Source organism: Strix uralensis, chromosome 7 (genome assembly GCF_047716275.1).
Source record: "Strix uralensis isolate ZFMK-TIS-50842 chromosome 7, bStrUra1, whole genome shotgun sequence".
In the NCBI taxonomy this organism is placed as follows: domain Eukaryota; kingdom Metazoa; phylum Chordata; class Aves; order Strigiformes; family Strigidae; genus Strix; species Strix uralensis.
Window position 1 is genome coordinate 29,024,167 of NC_133978.1, and position 24,891 is coordinate 29,049,057.

At 46.0% G+C, this 24,891-nt stretch overlaps 1 protein-coding gene across 3 annotated transcripts in view; it reads right to left on the bottom strand.

The window, feature by feature from the left end:
* The window catches only part of SH3PXD2A (SH3 and PX domains 2A), a 258,532-nt gene that overhangs the window by 206,385 nt on the left and 27,256 nt on the right, over positions 1-24,891 (bottom strand). For all 3 annotated transcript variants that reach the window (XM_074875217.1, XM_074875218.1, XM_074875216.1), the window contains exon 2: positions 6,602-6,682. In XM_074875217.1, coding sequence (XP_074731318.1) covers positions 6,602-6,682 — 81 coding nt within the window. The remainder of the gene's footprint in view (positions 1-6,601; positions 6,683-24,891) is intronic.

A 24,891-nucleotide genomic window follows, 5' to 3' on the forward strand; every position in this document is an offset into this window, starting at 1 on the left:
CCAGCAAGCCCTGTTACTGGCAAGCTTGCCGCTGAGCTATTTTCCTAAGGGCAGGCACTGGGGGATCTTTGCTACTAAGAGCAAAGTCTTGCAAGTGTGACTGCACGAGGAGCTGCCACCTCTTACACCTACAGATGCAAGGCCCACATTTTTCTTGCTGGAAAGTGCTTCTGGAGTCTGCAGGATGGGGATTTGCAGTTGAGCGTGTGCACAGCTGCCGAAACATGGGAGGCACGGTCAGCCCTCACAGCCAGCGGCTCAGGGCTCCTCCTGGAAATCTGATTTTCTGCATCACCTGCAAACCTTGCCATGGCTGGCCTCTCCACACAGTGTCCGGAATAGTGGCAGCAGACAACTGGCCCGTGTTTACTCGGAAGAAAGGATGTGCCATTTCTCCCCAAGGAGCCAGCGCTGACCTTTGAGAAGTGGTATGTTGACAGAGCCACATTCAGATTTCCTCTGAATTTTCCCAGGCTTGTTTCAGTTTCAGTCCTGCTCTTAAAGAAGCTGCTTTCAAACCAAACCCTACATCCCAACTGCTGGTCAGTCCCGTGACTATCAGGGATGGCCCTGAAGCCAAGCCCTGCGTCTGAACCTCATGGGTCAGGTATGGAGCCAGGCCCCTGGTCTGGAGGATTTCACAGCAGCTCTCAATGTCTACAGCAGGGCCAGGATGCTGAGGCCCAGCATCCCTCACCAAGGGAATGGGAGCAGGAGACATTTGATCCTTGCAACCCAGACCATCCTGGCCAAGGCCAGCAGAGCCCAGAGCAGAGGAAGGCACACACTTTGACTGCAGAGCCCAGATCCCCTCCTGTCAACACAGCCCAGTAGGAGCAACGCCAGTAAGTAAAATCTTTCCTTTCTCCCCCTTCGCCTTGTGTTTCACTGTGCACTTGCACCACAGCTTGATGCAACAACCCTCTGCCATGCTGTTCCTCCCCACATCCTACCCTATGCAATCCCACCTTCTCCTCCAGCTTTCCAGCCTGTTTTCATACGCACCTTCAGATGCATACATGTAGCCCAACAGAAACACTCCCTGAGCTCGTCAGAAGCTGGGAATCTTTTTAACGCAAACCTCCCACGCTGCGAGAGGGGCAAGCTGCATCACGCATGGAGCCACATCAACAGCCCTCCTTCCCTTCCCACAGTGCCAGCAGCTACACGCAGGGTGGCACCTATGGAAGACAGCATCACGCATTGCGGAGTGACCCTACTGCTGTGGATGGCTGAGAAGATCAGGCTGAGTCTCTACTCATCCTGCCAAAAAGGCCTGGTGGGTTGAGGGGTAGGAGTTAGCATTGGCAAATGCAGGAGCACACTTGCCCCATTGTGTTCTTGCCTATACTCTTCACCACTGATAAATTTAGTGCATGATTGAGCTTGTCCATTCACCACTCCTGCAGAGCTAAAAGCATGAACGTTACAACACGAAATATCATAGGTCCTACAAAAACAGTCATTAGTGAGTTAGACTGCACTGGACCACCAGATTTAGGACTGTAAGTCACCACTTGGGCAATTAACCCAAATTAACAGATGGAGTGAACATACACAGTTCCATCAGAATCACATCAGGCACCTATACTGCAAGCACCCTGTGCCAATTCCCCCTTTGCTCTGCCCCAGAAAGCCTGCACCCCAAAGCCACCAGGTCCCATTTCGAATCACAGTGACCCGGTGAAATACAGGGTGCTCAGGCACATGGCACAGTTACAACCACTGAACTGGAAGTGAGCATGGATGTTACAATATTTGTTACCCCAAGCTGTATCAGAGAAAGGGATGTTTGTACAGAAGAGCATGTAACAGAAGAATGATCAATAGCAGCAATGTTCAGATTAACTCCAATCTGAATAAGAGAAGCAGACATACAGACTACAATTACTGGTTTTTATAGTACCATTTTTGTTTAATGTCCTCTTCAATGCTCAGTTACTCCATTACAGCACTATAAACAATCAGGATGACCCTAGCAATAACAAAATGAAGCTCTTGATGTTTTATCATCAGCCTGGAAACAACTTATATCTCTTTCCGCTCCCTAATAAAATTCTTGATATTTTTTTTTTTTAATGTTCTAATTGGCTGCGAGTGAGTTCCTCTTTCTGTACCACTTTGAAGAAAACCTGCTTAGATCAGCAGACCACATCAGGCAGATAATTTTTTGCTAACTGATACACAAAGTGAACACTTGAACAGAGCCTTGTTTATTTGCCTTTTCAAAATTGTGACATTTCAGATGTCTCCTTGCAGCCAAAACATCTGTGTGGGTCATTGTGCAGAGAGACAGCGATCTGCCTACCTAACATTCCTGCCATGGCTCTGGCAGGGACGTCGTTCGCCTCTCACACAGCCAGAAATACAACGTGGGATTATGGCACGCCTCTAAAGCCAGCTGTTGTGTTTTGCCTTGGAGAAAGCTGCATTTTGCTATTGTGAGAAAGGATCTTCTGCACATGGAGACCCAGCCATCCTCACGGGTGCAATGGAGAGGCCAGTATCTGAATGTAAGGTTTGGTCCCTCTGCTGAGGCTCTTGTCCTGTTCATACTCTTGACTCCAGGCACCAAATAACACAGGCATGAAATCAGACCAGAACAGTTGGAGTTGCTGGATAAAATGCAGAAGATGAGCCACTGGTGATTCAAGCTAAGACACTGGGCACTGAAGCTTGGTCACATTTTCCCTGCTCACTTTGACAGGGGCAGGGTTTCTCAGCAGCAAAGAGCAGCACCCAACTGGGGTCATAATACCTATAAAAAGCCCAAAGTGGCACTGAGCTACTGGAAGGGTGATATGGGGATTGTGGAAAGAACCACACTTTCATACTTGCCAGCTGCAAACTTTGTTGCTGCTTTCCAGCCCAGCATGGTCATTTGGAGGGTGAGCTGGCTGCACCCCCACACTTCTCCACCTTATGCTTTGGGTAATTATGCACATACTCTATTGCAAATTCCCATCCTGCTAACACCCTCCAAAAGCACTCCCAGCAAGAAAAATGTGGGCCTTACATCTGTCTTTTACTGTAGAGTGGAAATGCCCAGAGTTATCCCAATAAAACAGTGTCCTTTCTCAGCTCCTTTGGGGACAACAGGAGCATTGCTTAGCTACCAGCTCAGGACAGGATTCTGCTACCACCACTAGCAAGTCCATCAGCAATGATGGGAGACCTCAAATGGCACCCAGGGAACATGCCTCAGTGATCCACCAGCCTGCTGTGAGGGTCAGCACTACCACATCGCTCTCCTAGCGATGGGCACCTCAGGCTCCCCTGTTCTGCATCGCAGGCAAGTGCACTTACAATATTACATTACAAGGTGGCTTTGACCCCATGTGGTGCTCAGGTGCAAATGCCTCCCCAGGGTGAAAGAAAACAGATAATTGGACTTGACAAGCAATTTATCAAAATGCTTTCATCTATGCAGAGATAATGCAATACTTTCAATCCTATTTACTGAAACATTGGCACCCACATGTGTTCTGCTGCCATCATCTGACCCATGCTCAGCAGCAGATGTGACTTGGTTGCACAACTAAATGATGCAGCAACACCCTGATTTAATTTAAGCCCATATTCATAGATCTCTAGCCCTCACTGAAGCAGCACAGGGCTGACACCTGGCTCGTTGCAGTGGGTTCTGTTTCCTGTACTTCTCACACCTTCATGGGGCAAACTCCAGCTCCCAAATCCCATGGTATGTCCAGTCTCACTGCATTATTACTCATCTTGAAAACAGCCTGACTCCCAATTCAAGCATATGCACTGCTGAAATAGCACAGCCAAACACTTTTGGGATTTGAATCCTTGGGACAGAGCAGCCTCTTACTGCCTGAAGTGCCTAAGAGGATTTGCTAGGAAGTGTTTCAAAAAACCCAGTATCTAGTAATGCAAGGGCTCTCAAAACCACTGAGCCACTTCCCACAGAGACAGTCGTTTTGGGAAGGGTGGGCTCTTTTTTAAAGAAACATGAAATTGCAGTAGTGAAATTAATTATCTATATTCCTCCCTCCTTGCCCCTGGGCAGCCCCCCATGTTTCCCCATGAGTCCTATCCAGTGACACTGTCAACGCCAAGCATTGTAGCCCTGATTAAGTCATTACAAGTCAGTCTTTGTTCCTCTACTTCCAGTCAAGAGCAAACGAGACACGTGCAGGCTTTGGAAGCCCTGAAGTGCAGCTCTGTTGTGGACACAGTGGGATGAGTGCAGTTGGCAGAGACCTGCAGACTCCAGCTGTTTTGGACGTGAGTGGTGCCCATGAATCGGCTGAGCATTACTCAATGAGCATTTGCTTGATTTTCTGCTGGAGGTGCCATGTGGTGATAAGCAGGGATGTTATCAAAGTAGACTAATTATGCTAAGGCCACATTACCATGCACGGTATCCGGCCGCAAAACCTAGGTCCAACCAGTACTAGGTTAGAAGTTCAAGCTTCCATCAAAAATCTGGAAAGCACAGGTCATCCCCTTATACAGAGCAAATTTGCTATCGAGCAAGAATCACTGCACATCAAGCCATAGGTTTCCCAAAATGCAAGGGCTTACCGAAGTGCCCTAACCTTCCATTTGCTTTTCCAACTCCCTTTGCAGGCTTCATTAGAGTTGTAAATACAAGTTGAAATTCAAGACCCAAAGCGCATTTCCCTTGCCTCACCTAGGAGGTGTTCAGGCAGCATCCAAAGCCCAGAAAAAATAATAGTAAGAGGGGAAAAAAAAAAAAGTCACCCATCACCTCTGGGAGTCTAAAAGCACCTTATGGCAGCCTGAGCACATAGGGCCTTGCCCCCATCTTACAGCTGGGAAACTGAGGCACAGATCGCCACAGTTATATGCTTACAGAGACACGACAAGATTGTGGAAACCCCAGGTGAAGACCTCAGTTTTAGTAACATGCACCTCACACTGCAAGAGCTAAAGAGGCTATTGCAGAGGGCTGTCACTGCTCACACAGTGGTGACCCTGACAAAGATCCCTGGGAAGGAAAAGGGTTAAGGAAGGGAATTTTGTTACTTTCTTGTCGTATTTTCTCGTGGGGGGAGAAGCGTTGTGCAAGCAAGAGTTTTCCACTGGCGCTAGGCCCCCTTGCACTTATCAATGGGACCTTTCAGGACTCGCTCCCTGATTGAGACATCATTTCCTGTCCAACACACTAACCCCATTGATAACTCCACGCTTGATGGGAACTTTTCAAACCTACCAGGAAAGGCCAGGAGACCCACATGAAAACAGAACTGGGGCAAAAAGAAGAGAGAAAGAAACAGTTTTGGCCACAATCCGCATGCTGGCAACAAATGTTTGTGATTAGAGAGCTGCACATCTTTAGCAGGTACATCAGACACAGGGAAGCCACTGACAGGCTCTTCACAGCAGTGGGACTGGCAGGCCTTGCACTTCAGCCCAGTAAGAAGTGGAGAGGGGCACAAGAGGAAGCTCAAGAACATCCCTCTTTTATCTTCCAGCCACACAACAAACACAGAAACCAGGACTGGCCACAGAAATGGTCCCGCTTTCCACTGGAAAAGCCAGGAGGCCATAACCAATACAGCTTGCAAAACAGGCTAGAGAATTCAGATGTCCAAGTACCAGAAATGACACATAAATAGGAGCAATGATGAAACTAGGACTTTTCAAGATATCTCAGATCAGGTACCCAGGGGAGGAACCCTTTTTTTTATCATTTATCATGGCTAAAGGCTCAATGTTATCTCCCAGGATACAGCCCAATCAGCTGCGTACATCCTTAATGCTGGCTGTGAGGACTCACTTGATATTCTAACCACAGCCCAGCTCCAAACACAAGCTCCAGCCCAAAATCAATATTTCCCCCAAATTTCAGGAGTCTGTCAAACCACAGCTTTTGTTTTCACCCCAGGCAATTACAGTTTTGCTGCTCAAAGACACGATGATACAAAGGTATCAATGGATCTGGATTACTGCTGAACAGGACATCAGCCAGAAAGCTGTACCTACCCCTGCAGGTGCCTGGGAGACATACCAGAAATGAAGTAGACGATGTCCACACTGAAACTTTGTAATTTGGACTCTTTCCCTTTCCTGGCTTCAGACTTTGGTCAGCAGCTATCCAGCAAGAAAACTTTCTATGAAATTTAAATATACAGGCACAGAATACAGCAAAGGAGCTGTACAAAACAGCCAGGACACCGGCTGGCTGGGTAGATGGTTAGGGGGTGGCTCTGGAAGGTTTCCACTACCATCTCCATTACTGAACTGCTGTGGGAGTGTGCAAAAGCTCTGTTGTGTTCAGCGATTTGGGTAAGTAGTTTCTGGGGGCCCAAAATGTAGCACTCTCTCTGTTCTAAGTGCATCTGAAGTATTTAAAATTAGATCCCCTCGTCAATAGGAACTATTCATGAAAATGTCAGCTTTAAATGTCTTTACAGTGCAAGTTACTCACTGTGAGCATACCACCCACTTATCTTATACCCTACAAGGACAGAGTCTGAAAAGTTTCAAAATCATGATATGTAACAGACCAAACAAGCACAAAGCCTTATTTAAAGGCACTATTAACTTCCCTGGAAATACAACTAGAAGTGAGAGTGGAAATAATATTTCATGTTAGACAATACAGGCTTACCTGCAGGTCAAAGAACTTGCTATACCTCCGGTAGATGATCTGGGAAGTCAGGTCAGACCATGTTACATTGATGATATAGACCTGTTCAGGGAGAAGGAAACACAAGTCAGTGGTCAGTGTGAGCCATGGAGCACAGGATATGTCCAAAGGCTGAGCAGTCAGCATCGGTTAATTCCACATCTCACTGGCTGCTCCCGCTCACAATGAGGAATATAGCCCTGGGTGCAGGACTAGCTTAAGTTAACGCCATTTCCCTGTTGCAGCCTTTAGCAGAGGTCTCAGGAGAGCACCCAGTGTTCTCCCACTCATCCTCATCACCAGCTTCCACCAAATTTGCTCTCCCTGGAATTAATGCTTTAATTGAGTGATGACACATTTTCTGGTCTGTGACAGCACCCTGCCCTCTACCTCTGCCTGTCTGAAGGTCCCAGGGCCTGTTGCAGACATGGCTGGGAGAGCTATTCCACCCCTGAAGCAACAGCCCACGGTGGGCTGCTGCTCTCCAACCTCATGCTCCAGGTTTTCCTTGTATATGGAGAGGTGACCATGGCTCTTCCCAGGCAAGACATGGCTCTAGTTCAACAAGGAAATTCAAAGGGAACTCAGCTCCAGGGTGGTTGTGGGATTACAGTCATGCAACACAGCTGCTTACGCACACCCATACATGCGCAACAGCTCAACCCCACAGCGCACAGCCCTTGCTGAGTCACATCGTACCACTCAGCACCTTTGGCACCTATCAGACTGATTTGAAGGTGATGTAAAGCAGGTCAGTAAGAGTGACGCTGTTTTCTTACATCAGTGGAAACACCAAAACAAGCCCAAAACAAGCCCAGGATTTCCCTTGTCCAGCCCTAGTCCACCCCCAAAGCAATCATCTTACAGAAACACTGTTTTGCCGGAAGCTGTGATAAAAAATTATTTGCACATGCATGCACACACACATATATATAACACTCAAATGTTTTCTTTTGACCCTAGTACCTCCAAAACATTTTTTAAAAAAAGGAAAAAATGAGCCAGATTCTGCTCTCTCATATGCTTGCCTTCAGGCCAAATGCTGGTCCTGTTGCCTTGATGACAGATACACAACAACACTTCAGCAAACACAGGATGGAGGCAGCAAGGGTGACTACTGAAGGTGACTACACAATGCAATGTAAGGGAAATCACAACTAGGTCAGCTCCTGGGTCTTTAAAGTAATTTCCAGGTTTCACATATGGAGTGAGATAAGGATCTGGCAGAGGAAATAGGAAAGCATCCCTCCTCCCTCTGCCATGGATGCAGAAGTGAAGCGCTCTGTCTCCAGCCATGAGGGACAGATAAACACCACCATCTTCTCCACCTCTCCCAGGACACTCACCCATCTTCCAAGGTGCTGATGCACAGTAATTGCTTCTATGTTTTTAACAATAAAAGGTATTGCATGAAAACCCCTGGAGGGATGTTGAAGAACAGGCTTAACAATGCTTTTCCAAGGACTGCTGAGGGATTTTTCCCTTCCTTCGGAGAGAGGTGACATCTGGTGTCCTGGAAACCATGGAGGCCTGCAGCCTCACTTTCCTCTCTGCTTGTTATAATCATGTTCAGTCCCCAAGGCAGTTTGCTCCCCATCTCCTGCAGCCTGGTTTCATGGTATTTGAGAACTGAACATGCTGAGCACAGGCTGTTAAGGAGATCTGGGGCCTTTCATTGAGTACTGAGGGTAGGACTAAGAGCCTGAATTTGTCTCAGTTATCGCATGAAACCACCCACCAGAGCAGAGACCATCAAAGCTGGCAAGGGAAAGACTGTCCAGGGGTGAGACCACGACTGTCAGAAAACCCAGGTTATTCCTCTGTTGCATCTCACATTTCTCCTGGAAAACCAAGCCACCAAACTCCCTCCCGCAGCACCCATATACACAAGGGTGACACCAGCACTGCCCTGCTTCATGGAGTGGAGATAAGACTGCATAACATGAAGATTTCAGGTCCCCTTTAAAGATCTTACCCATGCAGACAAGCCAGAGGAGTCAGAGCCTGTGAAGGAAGCTGCTGTTGCCGATTTTCAGGCCAGCCACACTACACTGAAGAATACTTTTCCATGTGTTTGTTGTGAGAAAAAAAAAAGAGTTTGTAGCTCCACTCTGAGATAATTCACAACACAAATATTTGTACTCGTTCTCTTACCCAACAGCTACTTTCAGATGGAAAACCCATTCGATTAAGAACATATAACAACAGATGGGAGCCGACTGGAATCCAAAAGCAACTGCAGATACTGTAATTCTGGGCCTGGGTTCTCACAAAGGGGACAAGACAGGGATAAGAGAAACATATTGTACATGCAAATAAAGATTATATTTTTCCTTTAATTATACATTTTTCCTCCAGAAGCTAGAAACAAAACACATATCTCACTAACATCCAGGCTTTTTGGGTTTCATTGCACTTCAGGTTTCCCCATGCTACTCTTCAGAACCCACAAAAATCATGTGTCCCTGAAATTTTTAACAGCCTGCAAGGCTGCTTGATCAAGATCCTGTCTGGACAGGAGTTAATCCTGCTTTAAGAGTCCAGCATCGTTCAGCGGCACAACAGCTCCATCACAGGAGAGGGGCAGAGCTGGATGCAAAAGGATATTGTGCACAAGAGACTGGATGTGTTCAGTGCAGGGAACAGGTATAGGAACAGGACTCCACTGCACAGTGCAGATACAGCCCTGGATCTGAAATCCAGGCTCTGCAGGAACGGAGCTGCCATTGACTTCAGTCAAGCCAGGATTTTGCTGTACATTTAAAACAGCAATTAAATTTTTTTGAGTCTTAGGTCTCTTCAAGCTCAGCAAGTGATGAATCAGGCAGCATGTAGATGCACTGACTTCTATTTCATAGGAAGATCACGGCAGGAGCAAGAAAAGCCTTTAATCATAACCCAGAGCTCTGTGAAGCGCAAAACGAACAGGCTCAAAATCTGCTTGGTGGGACGCAGGTGCAAAATCTGAAATGGCTATTGATTTTCTTTGCCTGTTTGTGTAAATCAAATTGCTTCTCGAAAGCCACCATTTAAAATAATGGGGAATAACTGTTTGCTTGAAAAAGATCTGTAAAATGCCAGATTTTGAAAGCAAGGTCTAGAGGTTTCAAAAGCCTTAGATATCACATTTGTCTCCCTCAGAGATCAGAGTTTGGTGACTATTCGTTTCTGCTGCCTTAGTCGGGCCCATAACCTTTTCATGAGCAGCAAACATTACATCAGCTTACCTCACCATTTTTTTGCTCAGATCTTAAAATGGGTTGCTGTGAAAGCAATCAACAATATCCCAGGGGAGAATGAGAAAAGCAGTCCTGGGGGAGCCCGAGGTCATGCAAACTCAACGGGACAAGGAGGCAGCAGGAAATATCAGATAAATACGGAGAGCTGTCCCACGCTCGGCAGGCCCAGCATCGCTCTCGTGAGCTGCCCGCAGAGCTGAGGGAGGACTTTCTGCATCCGGCAGCTCCCCAAAACTGAGCCATGCGAGTCACCGCTCCAGCATGCAGCTAGTCCTACCCACGGGAAGTCCCAGGTACTCAGCACACTGTTTCTTGATAAAAGAAGGTAAAACCAAAGCATCTTGTATGTCTTGGAGCAAGCTCTTCCATGCAAGTACAGTATTTTCCTACAGTCCATACACGCACAGAACTTAACTTTGTGACTGCAAATTACAAATTACTACAATTAAGGTAAAAATATCTGCTTTATGTATCTGCCATGTTTATGGAGTCAAAACACAGCTGCTATTCAAATGCTTCACCTTAAAAATCCTTGACAAAAAAATCCTTAACAATAAATAATAATTGAAGTACAAATCACAAACAACTCACTGCACAATAACTGGGTGCTCCAGTCACTAAGAATGTTCAATTTTTAATTTCACAAATCCAGTCTTTTTTAGTCTACTATGTATTTTAAAATAAATCCTTCTTCAGAGAAACAAGAAGTGGGCCTGTACAAACTGGAGAATATTAATCAGGAACTGAGCTTGATAAGCAGCTCTTAATATTCATGCTGGATGAAAGAAGGTGCAGGATGTCAGGGGGATTTTATCAGCTGCTAATTATTGTTTAATTCTAGCTCTAGGAAACTTCCATTTTACCCACCACAGAGCAGAAAATTTACTGCAAACTGAAGTTATTGCTCTCCCTTTACTGCCTACACCAAGCAATGAGGAGAGGTGACTTCCTACTACAAAAAGCATTCATTCAAATGTCATTGGGCATGACTTTATCATTGAATGTCTTGTTTTCAATGGAAAATATCCAGTTCCAGCTGGCACAAACCCCCGGGGTAAAGAATTCAGGTTATTCTCATGTGACCGATTTTTCAATTGGCTTTTTAGAAGCTAATGTTTTGGTTTCTACAGCCAGATGAGCTGGTGTGGAAGATAAATGCCTGAAATGAGCAGTCTGATGAGACCAAGATAAGAACATCCACAAATACACAAGCTATTGGCAAAGACAGACAAGACTGAAAAGCAGAGACTAGAAATATCCCTGCACACATAAGAGAAGGTGCTGTTAACCTTTAATAAGTAATTACAGTAAATACCACCTATTAAGAAAGTTTTATGAATGCAAAAACCAACGCTATGGTACAATTTGTATGCAGATACCATCATGATAGCCCCTTTTATCCTGGAGAATGTCAGCTTCTTCAAAGTCTCCTATTAAAGTGCTGGATGTTTGTCCTCCAGTGAAACACGACTGAGTTGGAAAAGACACTCTTTTTCCCCGTATTCAGATGCTATCACTGCCTATGAGCTGGAAGCTTTCCACCAGCACAGCTCAGCATGTGAACGCTCCCTGGTCTGCTTCCATGCAAAGTCAGCCCAACTCCCGCAAGGCTTGCAGCAGTTTCAGCTGGTTCAGTTAGCTGGTGGAGTTTACATTAAAACAGCTCAAAAAGCAGCCCTCCACAAAGTCAACATACATCTGTGATCTAAATTACCAGAGCACAGGCACTGCACTGACTTACTGCTTGCGTAACCATTTTAATGCCAAAGATGTTCTGACAAGCACATATCAGTGCTGGCCCAGACCCAGATTTGGAGTGATAGCAGCCTAGAGACAGCACTTTCGGTACCCATGAGGCCACAGCAGCAAAGCTGCTCACCTTCCAGAAGCAGAGTGGTTGATTTTAGGTACCTTCTTCCGCCCTACAAGACACCGGCACCAGTAGCCAGGGTTTCCCTAGTGTCCTCAATTCCTGCCCTATACAAGAGCCAGGGTGGCAGCAGGGAGAGTAAAACGTCCCAGGAATAAGCACGGAGAATGTAAGAGCTCCTCCCACACATATCACCTGCGTCTTCACTTGGCTTGGATGGCATTTGACTCTGGATTCAGTGAGAACAGCATGGGATCCTTGCCCAGCTCACCAGCATCCAAAAGTCTGTGAAAAGCACTGTGAAATCTGGGAAATTCCCACAAAGATGAAGTCAGACCCTCAGCCCCAAGCCCATGGCGAGTCCAGCACCGGTGCCTTGCAATGATGTCACCTTTCAGCACGACAGTCTCCAAGGGACCACAACTCAGCTGGGGCAGGGCCAAGGAAGAGCTATTTTAAACCCCAGTCTAGAGCTGTTCTCGCCCCAGGAATTTGAAGACTAAGCTGAGAAACAGAGATGAGGCTCAGAAGAAACATGAAACTCAAGCAGCCCCAAACAGGAAAGCTTCTCACAGGGTGGTTGCTGCCATGGCAGGGTGCCTTAGAGCAGTCCCAAGCACAGGGGCTGGTGCAGGCTGCACGCAGGTGCGGGGTGTCTGGCTTTTTCACGAAGCAGATGTGGTTTCACGGACATCCCTCTACCCAGCTCATGTTTCCATTACCAATGGGGGAAACTGTAACTGAGAAAAAGCCAAAACGACCCACAGGTCTCATGGACAAATGTTGCACATACCTAAGTTTTGGAAGCAAAGCAGAGTTACAGTATGCTGGGATGGAACAAACTGGACAGCCCCAGTATTCGCCAGTTCTCATCTGTGAGCAGCTACCAAACAGGCAATTTAAGCAGGACACAGCATTTCCACTTTGCATCACAATTTGCAAGCTAATTTACAGTCTAATTAAACATACGGGGGCGGGGGGAGAAAGAAAAAAAGAAGGGATAGGAGAATTTTCCTTCCTTCCTTCCACGTTTTCTTCTGTGGATCTTGTTTCAGCTCTGAACAGCAATGCAAGAGGATTAATGCTGGATTAATGCTGCTTCTCTTTTCAGCCATATCACATCAAATCTGTTCTGTGTACAAGAAAAACTAATTTCTAGCTCTGAATCCAGTCATACTCTTGAGACTCTAGCACGGTCCTTTCTAGTTTAGAAAACTCCACCACTACTGCATCCTGTATGGGCACAAACCTTCCTCCTGGTGGAGAATTAACCAGGATGAAATCCATTTCTCTTTGCCAAATCCTGGTACTTGAACACAAATGAGAATAGCAAACATCTGCCTCAAGCCAGCCAGCAGACACCCCTGGGAACACAGGAAGAGGAACTCATTTGAGTATGGAGGCACCTCGCTAGATGTTTTTTTGCTGGTTTCCTAGCTTCAGGGGTACAGACCAGACAAGTAACAGGGTTGTGTCTGACTGACAAATCCAGCTTATCGTGTTTACACAGGCAGAGTAAGACAATACTTAGCCTCCCATATTTTTCTCATACATTGATGAAGTTTCAAAGCCCATGGTTCAAATTTCTATTTAGTCTCATCATCACCCCTCAGGTTTTTGGCATTTGTCAAGTTGGGTTTCTACACAGGCCTTCCCAGCACCTTCCTGCTAAGAAGATGCTAAGACGTCCCACACAATCAGGGCAATAAGCCAACAGGGGAGAAACCTCCCTGCTGCATTTCTTTCCATGGTCATTTGCATGGCCATGAGAGACATAAAAAGGTAAAAAGCAGAATTTGCACCCATGATTTCCGACAATAACTTGACCAGCAAGCTGCAGAACTGGAACCGCAGGGAGCCCTGCAGCTCTGTTACAAACCACCTCCAAGCCTCTTGCTGAGCTTGTTTTATTACTTCACTTAACTTCATTCTTAGGGGTGTGTGAGCAGAATATGATGTGTATAATTCTCGCAGACATGCAATATCTGTGTTGCATTAGCAGGGTTTGGGGTTTTTTTTAAACTGATATCCTGGGTCACTTCAAAGACCTGTCAAGGGTCCTATCTTACCTCCAACATATCCAATAACTGGAATTTATGGAAAGAAAATAAGAAAAAAGGACCAGTAAAGACTGGTCACTCCCCTGCTACCACCTCCCAGCTTTGGGAAGCAGAACAGCAGCTTCCCTGCAAGGAAAGAGCACACAAGGGAAGCAGACAACATCCACCCATTAGATTTACATATATGCATGAGGGAGGGAGAGCATCTGTGCAGAGTACAACATGGGCTCATATTTCTGCTTCCAATCTCTTTCTACCCACCTGCATTTACTTTCCACATGTGATGGAACCATTTGTGAAGCAGAATAACCACAGGACTGAGTTTCTGCCATTTAAGAGTTGACAGATGATTAGAAAACACAACATCTAAGCCTACAGAGCATTAGAATAGTAGTGGCAAACGTAAAATGGAGAAAAGAACACACAGGCTCTTTGGGAAACCTGGCTCCCCCATGGCCTTCTCAAATACCCTACCTGGATCTGAAAGAGACTATCTATGGTAAGCAAACAAAAATAATTCAGCTACACTTGAAGGCAAAAAATTTTCAGCTTATTGCCTCCTAAATCTTGATGCCACCTGAATTATAAACTATTTTAACCCAGTGCTTGTGTCTATCTCCCAAGAAGGTGGTTGGTGTTTCGTGAGGACCCCAAAATATGGGAATGTCCTGGTGGAAGAAGAGAAACTCCATTCAAAAAAAGAAAGGGAATTGAGAAAAGCAGCAATCAACAGACAAAACAGACCCCTGAATTTCAAGTCCTTCAAGGTAGTTTCACTGAAGGATTTTGAACACAAAAATTGCATCAATTTTACTAAATTGGTTTTAGAAACTGATTTGTACTTGAAGTTGTTCTGAAAAGAAACATACCCCCCCTGAAGAGTATGGCTCAACGTAGAAGTCCTCAGTGCCAGTGCTGGATGTGGAAGTGAGGTGAAGGTCCCTCTAGCCAGTCACCTCTCACCTCTTACAGTCATCATGTTTGTCATAGGGTAAAGAATAGACACAAAGGGAAAATGGCACTTTAAAAAAATTATTTTCAAAAATGAAAATAATTTCATTCCCCTGCCCTTATTCTCTACACAGGAGCAGATCTGAAAAATTGACTCAAAACTGGCTTTATCTTGCTTCCACTGAAACTGGTTTTAATAGGAAAATACTGAAGCAGGCTATAAGCTCCTTTAAAATCTCTCCTTAGTTTATAACACATCTTTCTAGCTTCAGCTGTAAGAGATCACTCTTCTGTCTGGTCAGTGCTGGCACCATTCAGATGAGGGCAGTGTATGTAAATTAAATACAGCCCTGGTCCAAATGGGTGCAACCTGCATCTGGTTTTGACTGCCATTACAGACTCATCAGACCCATGGAAGCCAACAGCAAGAGTTTCATTCCCTTCATGGCACTAGATCAAACGTCTCATGAAAGTGGGATTGCTAAAATATCAGAAGGATGCTGCCAAATCAGTGAGACTTAAGAGAGAATCAGTTGAATGGATACTGACACAAGAGGAATTGGCCTGGGGGATGTTCAAAATAGGATGAGTGGAGCTCTGCTCATATTTAAGGTAAATGGATTTTTGCCTTCGAGTGCCCTGGGTCCAGGGATACAGGAATAGCTTGGTCAAATGAGAACTAACAAGAACCTGCTTGCTACTGTGTTAAATGCATCAAGATTGACGAGACAGAGAGAGAAAACATGATCTGGAAATCGCTGTTTTCCAGTTAACACCAAATCTCACACATCTTTTCACAGAGTTATTTATGCCCATGAGAGATCTCTCCAAGTACCTTTCTTTCTGCTCTGAGAACAAGGGCCTGTCTACATCGTACTAGCAGGGTTGTACTGATGCGTTTTCCCAACAATGGAGCTCATATACAGTGCTAGAGCATACACAGCTTGTGGCCACGTGAAGACAGAGCACACCATGATATTGCTCACTCTGTTTCACATACAGGCACAGAGCAGATTTGTGCACGCTGTAGGTATGTAGCCTTACTTGCACAAATGACAAAAGCTCCCTGTGCAGTCAGCCTTACAATTGCAAGGAGGCGTTGCTAAAGTCCAACCTCCTTTTCAGCTTCTCATGTTCGGGATTCCTGCTCTGCACCAACGCTTGCATGTAGTTTATATTAGCATGCAAATCTTCCAGCTTTTATTTGTAACCTTACATATGACCCCCAGATGCAGTGTTGGAAAAGCAAAGCAAGGGCCTGGGAACGGGAGCAAAACTCCTCCAGGCCCTTCCAGAACAATGACAAAGCTCTGGGACATTCTTAGTGCAAATAATGGAAATTCTCCTGGGATTTTGCCATAGAATAGTGGAATGATTTTTTTTCTTCTCATTTTGAGTAGAGGGAAACAAAAAGTTCATGTAAACCAACAGACCCTTGGATTCACAAAGCCAGACCTGAGGGGTACAGTACTTTAAGTGTGATCTACAATCCCTGACAAAAAACAGCTCTGAAACACTCTGCTAATTTCTATACAGTTTGTGCAACTACATTTTTCATGCACGACTGAAGGATAAAACTTGAGGTGAAATCAACTAGATCAACCAGTAAAGCATCACAGAACTGCCAGCATAACATGCTGACAGATGAGTATTTGTGTTTTAATTGCAAAATGCTAGAAGAGTGACTGAAAAATAGACCTATCCTCAAAATGTAAACACCATTCAACAAACATGCAATGCATGTAAATCTTTGATTACACTGCATGACCATATATACATAAGACTGAATGTAATTGTTCTCTACAGGACAATCCTGACAATGTGAAACCAACTCTTGGAAAGAAGGGAACAAACTTCTACAACCCCAGAAAGATGCAATGCTGAAGTCACTGGAAAAATGTCTTTCACTACAGTGATCTTTGTTTTCAGGCTTTGCAGAAATCCATGTTTCGAGTGGGAAGAAGAGTCAAAAAAGAAAATGATTTTGTGTCCTAGTCTCGTGAAGAACACCTGAATTTCACTGTGGAACGCTAAAGAAGAGGCAAACGCAGAGCACCCTCCTCATTTCCTGTGCAGAACAGATTCCCTCCCGTCAGGGCACGGCACTGAATTAAACATAAAATTACCTTCTGCCTGTGGAAGTTCGGGTTTTCAGGAAGATACTCTGCCAAATCCTCACACCTTCAAATCACTGCCTCTTCACTAAATTGAACTCTCTGCCCTTTCCTTCCCTCCTACTCACAGTCATCCTCCTTTTCCCACGCTTGGCTTGCTGTCTTCCCACTTGCAGGAACACCGTCTCCCACCCCAGACGCATAGGACTATCACGGACAACGTAAACCCATCCCTCTCCAACTCTGCAATTTGCAGCCTGGGCCACACACAGACACACACACACAACCACCCTCACTGGTTTCCAGACTGCATTTATTCAGCACACCAGGTTGCGGGTACTGCAGATAGGCAAGCATTGCTCTGCCCTGCAGGGATACAGGGATAAGGAAGAGATGCTTTTTCAGCCTGGAGCAATACTGTGTTTTTAGGCATTTCTGCTCAAAATGTCACTCCCCCTTTAAAACCTGCAAATATAAGGGTTCTGTGGTAGGAAAAATATATTTAACTGCTGGGCACAGGGATGGCTGCTGGACAGGACAGTCACACTGTCTCACCTTGTCCCCAGCTGAGGAGTTGGGAGATGAGTCTCCAGACTGTACTGCAGCCAGAAGAGAAAGTCCCCAAGTTGTGCTACTGACCTGCACTGCCCACCAAACCAGCCTGCTTCTTTGCAGACTGTCCATGGGGTATAAAGGAGATGAGCCCCTAAAAGATGTAAAATTTGGGGATGCAGCTATCATCAGTAGTTGTGACCATACTGCCAAAGTTCACAATCACTGAATCAGACCCAACACCTGGCTCGTACCGGCACAAGCCATTGCCTTAACTCCCTGCCGTAAGCCTGGACCCTTTCAGTGTGGGGAAGAAGAATGTCCCCAGGGATTTTCAATCAACCTGGACTGGGCTTTGTCACTCACACAGCTTTCCCCCTTCGCCCCCCATAACAAACTCCACATCTCCTCTGGAGACATGCGCTGCTGCTTGGTAATGCACTTACTGTCAGAGCTGCCAGGGGTGGCAGTGATGGTGACCACACTAATTCCTTCTCGTTTACCTATCACAACCCAGCCACAAGCCACAAATACCCCAGGAGTTACTCATTTTTGGAAGGAGAGTGTGTGGCTGCAAGTCAGCATGTGTCACCTTAGAAATAAGCCTTTTAGGGCCATGCCTGTATTATATGTTTTATCAAAACCAGTAATAAAAGATGAATCAGCAAAATGACTGTATGCATTTACATTTCTGACAAATTCCGGGTTTACAGTGCCTTGGAACAATAAACAAACCTCTTCCTTTCAATCCCCAAGCCTGAAAATTCTCCCACTCTTAGCCACTTAAATGGAATTATTAATGTTCCGTAGAGAGAAACTCTATTAAATCTGCTTAAGTGACCACCCAAAGCCCAGAAAAATTACAGTAACAGCATGCTTTCAAGAACTAATACAGCTGCACTCGACACATGCAGCATCTGGAGACAGCAGGAATTTTATAGGCAGGATTTGGAGAAAAAGTCCTAGTTTTATGCATCCCAAAGTCAAGATCTCAAACTGGTCAAAGCTACTCATCTCAGATTCTTCTCTAGGTACACGGCTAGGATAGACATACATCTCTGGAGGTACCTCTTCGTCTGCCTGCAGGAGGATCCTATGCTAGACAGGTATCTAATGGCTACAAGACTGAAGTTAAGGTAGATAAACAGTAAGGAAAGATCTACATGGTGCAGTGATGCCCAGATTGACACTGACTTGTGTCTCCTCCGTGATGCAGCACTATCAGTCCATGGTGATCCACAAAGCAGCTTGACAGGGTCAGCCCCATTCACAATGGGCATGTTAGTTCTGGCACAGCATCACTTGGATGAGGCTGCTCTCCTTGATGGGACTTCTGAACACTATACATCTCTGTGACAGCCCTGGACCCAACTGCTAGCGATAGAACACTTCCAAGTGCCAGATCTTTTTAAAAAACAAGGATTTGATTCCAATCCTCATTGAGAGGATTCAAAGTTTTTCACCTGGGTCCCCAGAGCGATTTTAAATTTCAATTTATGAAGTGCTAACACAGGAAAGAGCTGCAGGCACCACTATAATTTACCATGAAGCAGATATTCAAAGATAATAATATGAAACAGCATCCTGACAGCAGGCCAGGCCTGACTGCCAGTGCATCAACGCCCCACGCGGGCACAGCATGGATCAAAGTCAGTTCATGTGTTTCGTGACCCTGGACAGGCAGTAGCTTGTGCTCATAGAGTTTGGGAAGAGGACAGGCATTATTTTTTAAGAGATGCTTCCTCTTTGACTTGGCTCAGCTGCCAACTTCAGAGCAGCACTCTCAACATACACCTGCTTTGCCAACACGCCCCCAGGCACAGGCATATGATGGAGCTGATGGGCTGGACAGTCAGTTTGGCCAAAGGGCACAGAAGCGTTCTGCCACCCTGCAGGTGTCCTGAGAGACAGACAAGCAAGCAACAAATTTTGTCCCACCCAAGGGCAGCAAATGGGACATCCCTGAAGTGAGCTGCAGGATGAATGCATCTCCTGCCAAGCCTTTTGTTAATAACGATCCGACTTTAAAATCCTTTCCCTAAGCATTCACTCTTACAGAACGTATTTGAAGCACAAGACAAAGATGGATGTGCTCAACAACTTCTTGATCCATTTTAGACTTCAAACCTTGCTTGCTGCTCCCAGGCACCAACCCTTACTGCCTCAAATCTTTCCAGCAGGTAACAGGAGCAGTGCAGACACAACAGAGCAACGTGCAGATTCTATAGTACCTAACATGTCCTTGTTTTTTTCCTAGGACCAGGGATCTGCTTACAGGTAAGGATACAACAACGCTGGCTTGGATTAGGGAGACGCAAGGTCTGTCCCCAACAGCCACAGCTTTGGTTGCCAAAGGCAAAGACAAAATAAAAAGCAGCTGAGGGAGAGCCAAGCCCTGCCGCCACCTCCATGCAGCCATCTCTGCTTGAGGGCTAAGCTGGCCAGGGGGCAAGCTGGGCCGAAATCATTCACGCTATGTGTGCTGGGCATAAAGCAGTGGCTGAATGCCACAAAATGCATGAGGTGTGAATTACAGCATCATAACTCACGCCCTGAAGTGTCTTATTGCAAAACGGCTCAGGGCAAAGCTAGGATTTTTTTTCAGTGTTGTAATTCCCCTGCCTCTTTTCTCTCCCCCGCAACCGCCCTTTGAGTAGAGATATGTCCAAAGAGGATCAAATCTCACCCTCCTCAGCCCTGTGAAATGTGAGCAAAATTAGCAGGGCTTGGCCCACTGTGCCTTTTCTTAAGGCTTCAATAACATTAAATTAATACTCTTTAAATATAAACCACTCGTTGCCTTGGAACAACATGAAGACAGACATAAAATCACCCAATTCACAGACGGGTGCTATCAGCAGGCTCTGGTAAGAGCCACGGCATCCCGTGTTCTAACAGAGTGCCTCCCTTTCCATCCGCCTCCGTGCACCACTCTGTGTCAGGAGCAGATGGGCTGCTATGCAAATCAAGGCAAGGTGCAAAGGAAAGTCTCTGGGTTCAAGCCCACAATCTCCATGGGCCCAGTTCTGTTTGCAGCCTGTTGACGTGAGCTGGCTCTCCACCGGGAGGTCCCCGGGCAAAAATAAACCCTTGACCACACACCAGTAGATGCAAGACTGTTAAATAAGAGGGGCTGCCCTCAGCAATGCCACTGGGCCACTTGCTTCATGATCTGCTTCAGGTAGAAGGAATGAACATTCTGGACATCCCCTGGGCACAGTGATGGGGCAATTCATTGCTCTGGAGGCCAGTGGGATAGCTTCCAAGGTTAAAAAAAAAAAAAAAAAAAATCTGGGGGAGGGATCTGCTCCCAGGTCAACCAAATCCCACTGGAAACAGCAAGCAGGGAGGAAGTCTCTCGCAAGACACACCAAACCTTGTCTGACACAGCCACCACAGCTAGCTGCTCTCATTGGAGGGAAAAGACAAAGTCAGACAAAATGAAGGCAGGAGCTCTTCTAGATGAGAAAGCCACAGGCTTGGGTGCCAAAGACACACCAATGGGACCCCACAGTCTCTCCTCTCTGTTAACCATCCAAATTGCTCTTGAGGGTAAGCAAAGGGGGCCAGCTGGAGAACTGACTGGTAGTTTTACTTGAGGATAACCACCAGCCCTGAGACATAGCTGACCACAAGGCAAAACCACTGGTCCTAATCAGCATTCTCCAGGAGTGTCTCAGCAAGCCCAGGACCGCCCTGGATGGGATAGGCAAGAGCAAAACCTGGGTCTGCACGTCCGGGACCCATGTTGTCTGTGCCCAGAGAAGGCAATTTCTGCTTCCCTGAGCTGCCTGTGAGTCTTCTCCACCAGCAACACAGACAGTCAAAAAGTTCCTCATGGCTTGTAAACACAGAGGCAAGTCTCACCTAATAGTGAGATGGTGGCCTGATGTTTCCAGTTCTTTGTGGTCCCAAAAAAGATCTCCCTAGCAACCATTCCTTTTCTAAACACTGAGGTGATGAGTGTTTTGCTTTGGTCCCATGGATAAATGTTGTCATCTTCGGAGAGAAAATCTTCCTGGAAAGAGTAGGGCAGAGACTGAACAGTATGTGGAAGTCACAACAGTGAACTCTTGGAGGCTCAGTCTGCCAAGGCACTGAAGGACATGCTACACATCAAGAAAGGGCCTAAATTCCAGAGATTTCAGTGGGATTTAAGCCAACTTAACTCTGTTGCTGACTTGCAGCCTGTAACTATCATGGTCTTCCTCATTGTCACTTTGTCCCAAGAAGTGACAAATTACAGCCCCTGGACTTGTACAACTGTTGATTTGTGGGCTCTCTTGAAAATCCTAACTCTTGGTGACTATCACCCTTCCACCATAATTTTGGGCTTTCCCAAAAACAGGCCCATGCAGTTGGTCTATAACCCTGACCGAGTATGACAATGCTCTTTCAGCCTTGCACAGATGAGCAGGAACCCTCCAGCCTGACATCTCCCCAACTCCAGCACACATGAATTGTTCCAATACCCTCATTTCACACATCAGTTACATCATGCCAACTCTCAGCTGGAGATGACTGAATCCTCTCCAGATTGGCTCACTTCTTGCCACAGCTGCAGCAGTCTACACACATTTCCAGCCCTTGTTAAATCACTCTAGCTGTGGGTGCCACTTCACCAGTCATGCAGCCCCTCCACAGCGGCAAGAAAGCCAGGTCGTGATTGCAGTCACTCAGCACCAGGACTCCTTGGAGAGGCTGCCACTCAGCTTTGGTCTGTCAACTGCACTGCCTCTCAACTTGCAACCACAAAGAGCCACAGCCAGTGAGCATGTCACCAACTCTCCAAGTCAGCAAATCACTAGCGCAGCGAGAAATCATGCATGCAAAAATACAGAAAACAGAAAAATGTCACACCTCTTCTAGCTGACTAGCCCCATTTCTGTCCCATGGACTTAAGGAGCAGGACAGGCGAAAGAGGCTGAAGGTTTTTTCTGGAGTTCAGAGAAATCCCATCTATAGGAGAGGGGTACCAATTCCTGCCTGCAGATCTGGCCACTCAACAGGTCCACCAGCCCACTTGGAAACACCTGCCAGGCCGAATGGAGACCCAGCTGCCTTCTCATTGACATGGGAGCCCTCCTTAGCTCCAAATCTGACTCCAGAACACCGCTGAACTGCAAATCTCCTTGGCAGGGTAAATTATTGAAGCATGATTTAAAAGTGAGCTCTGAAGCTAGGGAGCTCAGCCAACTGCTGCATCTGGCCACAATATTGAGAGTCAATCCCCCAGTTAATAACCTCAGACTCCATCGAGGTGTGACATTAAAAAACAATCCAAATAATATCCCAGACATGTCACTTTATTCTTTTTCCCCTTGAAAGGACATCTGGCATGCAAGGCTTGGGTTTTCCCTCATCCCAGGGAAACCAGCAGCAACGTTTTCCAAAGGTCTCTGTTCCCTAACCAGGGAGTGGAAGGGATGCAGTCAGTTCATGCATGGCTCCTAATGTTTTTCCAACCAGCTAGACTCCCATTCCCTTCTCTTCTCCCACAGTGAAACACAGTTGCTACAATTAGCCTGGAGGTGGGGAGGGGAAGAAAATGTCATTCCTGTCACTCCAAAATCAGAAGCTGACAGTGGCAGACTGCAATGAACCTACAATCTCCTTTAGGAAGGTAAAAGCATCTCTCCCATCTCACATACAAAAACTCTCCAGGAACAAGTGTCTCAGCCTGGACATATCTAGCTATAATAACAGTCTGTAGATCTGTTCCTGAACAGAATTCAAGCAGAGCTTCTTCCATGTCCATGGTCTTCATGTACCTTTGTGACCCTTTAGAAGAGCAATTTCAAGACCGCTCTGGTAAAGCAAACATTGACTTCAGCTGCATCATACGAGGGATGCAGGTCTCATTTTCACAGCCTTTGCTGTGTACTAGCAGGCAACAAACATGGTAACAACAGAAAATATTTGTGCACCCTTCCCTGCTTTTAGGTTAACACAAGCTGAAATTCTCTTCCAACTCTGTTCTTGTGATTTTTCCAGCTGCCTAGAAACCATCTTTTTGCCAGAAGGAACTGTGGAAACGGGCTTGAATATCTATCACAGCTCCAGCAACCTTACCAAACTCCTCACCACAAAAACAGGTAGGACTCAGACCAACCCAAACAGCATCTAGACTTTTACTGCTATCCTCAAGTGAGCACAGGGCCAAGGGCCATTGATGCCAGTGGGATGGATATGAGGATGGAGCCTGCAAGAGGCCCAATCTGAACTGTAACTGTGAAACGTTACAGAGTTGTTTCCCAAACATGAAAACATGGCCTAAAAAGAACCATAGCATGCCCAGAGGAAAATTGAACTGAAGCTACACCACTGAAACAGAGTCATGTTTGGAAGCTCCACTCCAAGAACATATACAACCGTGTCACTGGCTCAAAGCTGAGGGGATAGCATCTAGAGGTGAGGGGGGTGGGAGAGGCTTTTTCAAGAAAAGAAGAAAAACACTTCAGGAAAAGCTTGTGCTTAGGTCTTAAAGACAAGGAGGTGAAATGCAGAGGGAATTCACAAGCAAACATCCCTTGGGAATGCCTGCATTGGCACACACAGCTAGGACAGGTAAACTTTGCTAATGCCTGGCACAAGACAGAAGAAAAAGTGTTTTGGAGGCAAGATTTTTTTTCCAAGAAAAAAAGAGTAATATGGCTATAAAATAGTGCATTTTCATATCAAGTTTATTTCGAGCCTTGGGCTGCAGGCAGTGCTCTCCTACTGACTGCCAAGCTGGCTACTGTGTTCCTCTTTACTCTGCAATACTTATTTGATTGGCAAGATACTATTTCAGAGCCATAAAACGCTCCTGGAACATGCTCCCAATAAACTGAATTCCTCTTCTAATTAATCATTTTATTTGCCTAATTATTGGCAGTACTTGGAACAAATTAGACACCACAGGCAGAATCCAAGAGGGTTCAGTTCCTGCCTAGCAGCTGCCCTAGGACAGACCAGGACTGAGGCCTCCAGCTCAGCTCCTCGTGCTGAGGCTGGGCAGCAGAACAAGCAGGAGGTTACCAGGAGCATACTGGGGAGCTGCCTACTGTAGGGTATGATGTATTCCCAAGGTTAATAACATCTGACTCAACTGCTATGTCTACCTTGGCCTAGAAAAGATGCTCTCGGGTACTTGCCTTCAAGTAGTAGTAAGTCCTGTCTACCCAGTTCGACATAGGCAAGTATGCTCTTACGGGGTGCAACATCCCTTCATTGTGAAGAGGTTGCCCTTTGGCAGGAATGAGGCAGAGCAGTAGCTGTAATTTCCCTATACAAAGCAAACAGAAAGTATGTTCCCTGCATTTCTCTAGCAGCAACTGGATGCATAATCTGGATGCAGTATCCAGGAGACTGAACTGCTCATACAGAAGCAGCACTGTAAGGGCGGGTCTAGTTAAACCCAGATAAAACCCATTCTAGGAGTGCCTTAGAGCAGAGATTAAAATTCAGGAGTCAGAACAGTTATTCACAGAAATGAAGGGCGAAC